This window comes from Acinonyx jubatus, chromosome B3 (assembly GCF_027475565.1).
Source record: "Acinonyx jubatus isolate Ajub_Pintada_27869175 chromosome B3, VMU_Ajub_asm_v1.0, whole genome shotgun sequence".
Classification (NCBI taxonomy): Eukaryota; Metazoa; Chordata; class Mammalia; order Carnivora; family Felidae; genus Acinonyx; species Acinonyx jubatus.
The window spans coordinates 71577041-71583434 of record NC_069386.1 but is presented as its reverse complement, the minus strand read 5'-3'; the positions used below and the strand labels follow the sequence as shown (position 1 = coordinate 71583434).

At 39.9% G+C, this 6394-nt stretch overlaps 1 protein-coding gene across 1 annotated transcript; it reads left to right on the top strand.

The window, feature by feature from the left end:
- Positions 1-217: 217 nt before the first annotated feature.
- Positions 218-5894, top strand: LOC128315993 (60S ribosomal protein L27a-like). The gene has a single exon (XM_053224265.1). It carries the CDS (start codon positions 463-465, stop codon positions 898-900), a length of 438 nt encoding a protein of 145 aa, XP_053080240.1. The 5' UTR covers positions 218-462; the 3' UTR covers positions 901-5894.
- The last annotated feature ends 500 nt before the right edge of the window (positions 5895-6394 follow it).

The following is a 6394-nucleotide window of genomic DNA, read 5'->3' as shown; positions in this document are numbered from 1 at the left end:
CTACACACCCTGAGATCATGACCTGAACCTAAGTCTGACACTGAACTGACTGAGCCATCCAGGCACCTCTATTTCTGATTCTTTCTTTCTTTCTTTCTTTCTTTCTTTCTTTCTTTCTTTCTTTCTTTCTTTCTTTCTTTCTTTCTTTTCCTTCCTTCCTTCCTTCCTTCCTTCCTTCCTTCCTTCCTTCCTTCCTTTTAATTTTTAATGTTTATTTATTTTGAGAGAGAGACAGACAGAGCATGAATTGGGGAGGGGTGGAGAGAGAGAGAGACAGAAAATATGAAACAACTCCAGGCTCTGAGCATAGAGCTCAATATGGGGCTCGAACCCACGAACGGTGAGATCATGACCTGAGCTGAAGTCTAGTGATTAACCAAATGAGCCACCCGTGCATCCCTATTTCTGATTATTTATTAAGGATAAATTTCCTAATATAGAGCTTTCTTCTGGGCCACTGACATGCCATCCAGACTGGGGAAGACCCGGAAACTTCGGGGCCACGTGAGCCATGGCCACGGCTGCGTCCGTAAGCACCGGAAGCACCCAGGAGGCTGGGGTAATGCTGGTGGCATGCATCACCACAGGATCAACTTTGACAAATATCATCCAGGTTACTTTGGAAAAGTTGGTATGAGGCATTACCACTTAAAAAGGAACCAGAGTTTCTGCCCAACTGTTAACCTTGATAAACTGTGGACCTTGGTCAGTAAGGAGACATGGGTAAATGCTGCCAAAAACAAGACTGGAGCTGCTCCTATCATTGATGTGGTGCGATCGGGCTACTACAAAGTATTGGGAAAGGGAAAGCTCCCCAAACAGCCTGTCATTGTGAAGGCCAAATTCTTCAGTAAAAGAGCTGAGGAAAAGATTAAGGGTGTGGGGGAGCCTGTGTCTTAGTAGCCTGAAGCCACATGGAGAGAGGTTCATTAAATACTAACAACCGCTTTTCTTTTCTGGTCTGGGTGTAAGTTCTTTAGCACCCCTACCTCTCTATCTGTACATTGGAAAGTCACCTAACAGACCCAGGAGTAAGGGTATGAGGGCCCGAGCTCCTTTTGCCGACTCCCCTCAGAAAATGTGCAAGAGATAGCACCAGTACTTAAAGGACTTGGCCCTACCTTGAACATTTATAAAGTGAGAATATTTGTCGATAGCATATTTGTGTATCTTAGAGTTGAAAGGCCAGTTTTGCATTGTATACTCTGAAAATACAATGAATGGGAGAATATAAAAAAAATTTCCTAATATGGAATTGTTGGGTGAAATAATTTTATACATATTAATAAATTACCCTTCCAATGACTGTACAAATTGACATTTTTATAGCATTTTCTAAAAGTTTCGTTTCATGACATCAGCATCTAATGATTTAAAACAAAGTACTTAACAATTTGTAGAGAAAAAAATATTTGCTTATTGTTTTATAATGCATTTGTTCACCATGACATTGGATTCTTTTCGTATTTGTGCTTGTTTTTTTGTAATTGTTTAATTTTTTACATTTATTTATTTTTGAGAGATAGAGTGAGACAGACTGTGAGCTGGGGAGGGGTAGAGAGAGAAGGAGACAGAGACTCTGAAGCAGTCTCCAGGCTCTGAGCAAACTGTCAGCACAGAACCTGACATGGGGCTCGAACCCATATCATGACCAGAACTGAGATTAGGCGTTCGACCGACTGAGCCACCCAGGCGCCCCTGTGCTTGTTTTTTTGTTTTTTTTAATTTGGAAATTATTTGTTCATATCCATTGCATTTTTAAAAATTGGTATAATTTTTCTTGAGTTTCTTTGTAAAAATGTTTTATTTTTTAAGGATATTAAACAACTTTGTTCATAAACGATCATTATCCCAGAGTCCATTAGGATTCTTAGCCAGATAGGTAGGCAGCTGAATGTTCATTCTGACAGTTCCTGAGCTCCTTGAACTAATCATGTTCCTGGGCCCTCCCAACCCCACAACTCGCCATTACCCTGATGTATCTTAACATACAAACCACAGAAGATCCGTGGCCTTTATCCAGGTTGTTTCTGAGAACTATTTCAGAAAACTCTGAGATCCTGGCTGCTGAAATTGTCATTCCAGAAGAGTCAAAGATGACATGAGTACCAACGGGTACACGTAAAGCTTAGGGTGACCTACTCAAGATAAGGAACAAGTTCTCCTGACCAAGTTATTCTTCTGACAGGGGTTTATTATAAAGGATGAATCTTTATAACCATTGTTATAAAGTGCATCTTGCCCAAAGGCATGATAATGGAATGGGGAGCTTCTCCCAATGGAGAGGTTTACAAGCCTGGGATTGGGTAGGAGACAGGCTTTGGGAAAATTGTGCTTGCAGGAGAAGGAAAGAGTTAGTCACAGACTTTCCTAAACTTTAGGAGAATTTTAAAGAGATTCGGCCTCATTACCTCAATATTATTCAGGCTTCTAATTTTCATCCTTATTCCTTTTTTGTCCTGAGTTCAGGCCTCTCACCCACCCCCAGAGAGTGTCAGCGTCTTCTCATTGTTCTGAGAGTTGTGTTAGTGGCACGATTGCCCCCTGGAGGCCAGAGAGAGGAGCAGCCGCCTTAAAATATTCTAGGCCTGTGTCTCTCAGGGCTGGGGGCACATTAGAAGAAACTGAGGAGTTGTAACAAAGAGTGCTCAGTCCTGAGCACCTAGACCACTGGGGAGGTGGGGACACATTCCAGTATCACCACATTAAGGTTTAACCTTGAGTAAAACAATAAGATGGAAATGAAAGCAACTGCTCTGAAATAAATCTAAACATAGCCAGAAGCAGAATCACTCATAGAAAGTAGCAGGGTAAATAAAAGATGTCAGGGGGGTGGAAAAAGGAGATATTTTACCTGTAGGTTTACCTGTATGTTTACCAGTCTGGGAGGTAATCCATTTTAGCAAATCTCCCCCTGGGACTTAGAGTTTGAGTGTGACAGATTTTTGGTGTGTATTTGTGATGTGCCCACGAAGGTGCTCATTTTCATCTATAAGTTGACTGCTGATTACCCAAGTTGGCCTCCTAATTCTTAGACCTTACTTTTCACTCAGCTTTCCCTGGGTTCTGGGTGGCTGGAATATTAGTAGGGGCCAACATCACTGAGCTCTCAACTGACACTGGATCAAGGGCTTGGTTTCAGTGCCAAGACTAGCATTTTTGATAGTTCTACTTCAACACCGGCACTAATTTAAATTTTATCTTTTCAAATCATAAAATCACAAAAATTAGAATTAAAGGGCCTTTTGAGGTTCCCCAGGCAAACTTCCTTATTTTAAAGATCTGAAAAAAAGACATAAGAGCATTTTATATTTGGCAAACAAATAAACATAAATTATAGCTACCCTACTTTCGTACCTTCTTCTCTGTCCTCATTCTGTAAGTTGTTTCTGGGAGTTTCTATTTCTGGATGTAGAAACTTCATGGATATAGAATGGTTGTGGATAGATGGAGGGAGGAGAGAAACACCTTGAAATACCTCTCAGGCCTGTGCCTGAGGGACAGACTTCAAGTTATGAAGTGACTTTCTGCATGGTCCTAACTTCCTGGTGTGCATCAGGGAGGGAAATCTGGCAATGTGTTTCTAGATCCAGCTCTATCTGCCCTATATTAAGGGTTAACAGAAATCTGGACTTTAAGGATACTGCTAGTGAAGTCTTAGAAGGAAGTAAAGACTATGTGATTGGGAACTGGAGGAGGGGAATCCAGGTCAAGAGTTGCAGAAAAATTTTGAAATTGCCTCCTATAGGTATGCAGAAAGCTGAACTCTGTTGTAGAGCTGGGGAGATTTCAAAGCAATGTAAGAAGGTTTCACCTGGTTTCTTCTTGCTGCTTTTAATGAAATGAAGAGAAGAGAGATAAATGGAGGAAAGAATTGTGAAACAAAAAGGAACCAGGACTGGATGAATCTGAAAATTCTCAATTTATTCTAACAGAAAAAGATGCAAAAATTAAGATAGTGTGGCACAAAGAAAAAATGTGACAGTGTGACTATATAATCTTTGATCAAAATTTCAGAAGGATTGAGGGGTTGGAGTATTCAGTTGCACAAGGAGCTCTTTCAAGCGGTTTGGATGTGACTTCCAACCACATGATAGTACTTCTAGGAAGCTTAAGAGAAATGTTCCTCAGCTATCTGAGCAGGGGCCACAGGTACAGGTTATCTAGAAAGGATCTGTAGGTGTGGCTTTTTTCTAAAAGAGTAAACTTCATTGAAATCCATGGTGGACTCAGGAAGTGTTTGAGACAATTATTTCAGCAGAAACACTACCAGATTGGATTGAAAGTGACAGTGAACAGAATAAAAGTAGGAGTTCAGTGTCACCTGGGTGGCTCAGTCGGCTAAGCAGCCTACTTCAGCTCAGGTCACAATCTCACGGTTTGTGGGTTCGAGCCCCGCATCTGGCTCTGTGCTGACAGCTTGAAGCCTGGAGCCTGCTTCAGATTCTGTGTCTCCCCCTCTCTGTGCCTCTCTTCAGCTCATGATCTGTCTCTCAAAAATAAATAAACGTTAAAAACAATTTAAAAAAAAGTTAGCTGAACCATTGCCCATTTTCATTTTATAATATTGTTGCTTACTCAGTCTTATTATACTTGACAATTCTTGGAAATTTGTGTCTTAATCTTTCTTTTGTCCTAGATATATGGCTTGGTGAGAATAAAGCAAATGAACGGGAAATGGAAGACAGACAGTGTCATATGTAGGTGATAAATACCATCATTTATATTTTTATAGATGCATCAGATCTTTGTTCATTTGTTGAATAATTCAAAGTCCCAAGCTTTGATGCTTATCTTGTGGTGGAGATACATGTAAAAATATATTCCAACAACATATAATCTATTTTCTAATGATGATTGCAATGAAAAATGTGAGACAGGGTAAAGGGGAAGAGGGAATGTGTTAGGTAGGTACTATCTATATTGCAGTAAAGATGTCTCTAATGGGGTGGCATTTGAGCAGGGATCTGAATGATGGGATTAAAGAGACTATTTGAAGCAAGAATAGTCTAGTAAGAAAAACCCAGATGTGGAAGCCTGCTTGGGGCACTCAAGGGTAAGAGTGACCCCAGTAGAGTAAGAAAGGTGAAGGATGATGGGAAATATTCAATAAACTTGAGAGTCTTCTATTTGTTATGATCTGTGTAATGTTGGGAATATCGATGTGAAAGAGACATAATGTCTGGTGTCAAGAAATTGAGTATCCTAGAGGAAGAAGGCAATAAATATAAAAAAATACAAGGAGATAAGTGCTGTTCTCATAGATAAGTACAAATTTCAAAGGGAGCCAGATGAGAGAGACTTTACACTTGCCTAGAAGATCAAGGAAGGCTTCAGAGAGAAGAAGTCAGAGGACAATGAGGAGGTGGTGGTGATGAGGTTGGAAACTCCAAACAAAGAGAAGGGTAGAGGGAAGGATGGAGACAAGAGATGTGTTAACTCATGATATTTCCAGAATTCAGTATTTTGGTAATTCCAGGTCTACGTTGGTGACAGATGTGTCAGGAGATGAGGCAGCTAAATGAGAATCGTATGTGGGCTTGTGCCAGGCTTAGTCTAAAAAGCTGTGAGAAGTGAAGTAAAATACCTAAATCTGCCTTTTACACAGAGCTGTAAGGTAAGACAGTATCATCAATTAAAACAAGAAATGTGGAGGCAGAAGATCTTGAAGTAGGGGAGGTGAAAGGTTATGGGTTTTAGGTTTATACATTTTATATTGCTCAAGGGTCACCTGACCGAAAGGCTGTGGGCTGTATACATAGGTCTGGTGCAAAATCAAGGTTAGAGGCATAGTCATTAACATATATGTATTAGCTGCAATCTAGGTGTGGACAAGAATTAGACTAAGGTGGGAGCCAGGAAAAAAGCAGCATTAAAAGCAGGAAATAGAGGAGAATTGAAAAAACAGGGAGGGGGACAAAACATAAGAGACTCTTAAATATGGAGAACAGAGAGTTACTGGAGGGGTTGTGGGAGGGAGGATGGGCTACATGGGTAAGGGGCATTAAGGAATATACTCCTGAAATCATTGTTGCACTATATGCTAACTAATTTAGATGTAAATTTAAAAAAATAAAATTAAAAAAAACATACCCAGAAATTTCAAAAAAATATCTACTAGATTAGATTAAAAAAAAAAAAACCAAAAAAACAAAAACAAACAAACAACAAAAAACAAACAAAAAAAACAAACAAAAAAAGAATATTCTTTTCCCCAGGGGCACCTGGCCGGCTCATTCAGGAAAGCATGTGACTCTTGATCTCAGGGTTGTGAGTTCAAGCCCCAGGTTGGGCATGAAGCCTACTTAAAAAAAAAAAAGAATATCCTTAAAAATATTCTTTTCCCCAACCAGCTGAATTGGATCCTTTATCCAAGTTATGTAAATACTTGCTA

Excerpts from the sequence above, each read along its gene's own strand:
- LOC128315993 (XM_053224265.1), top strand. The coding sequence starts at position 463 with ATGCCATCCAGACTGGGGAAGACCCGGAAACTTCGGGGCCACGTGAGC.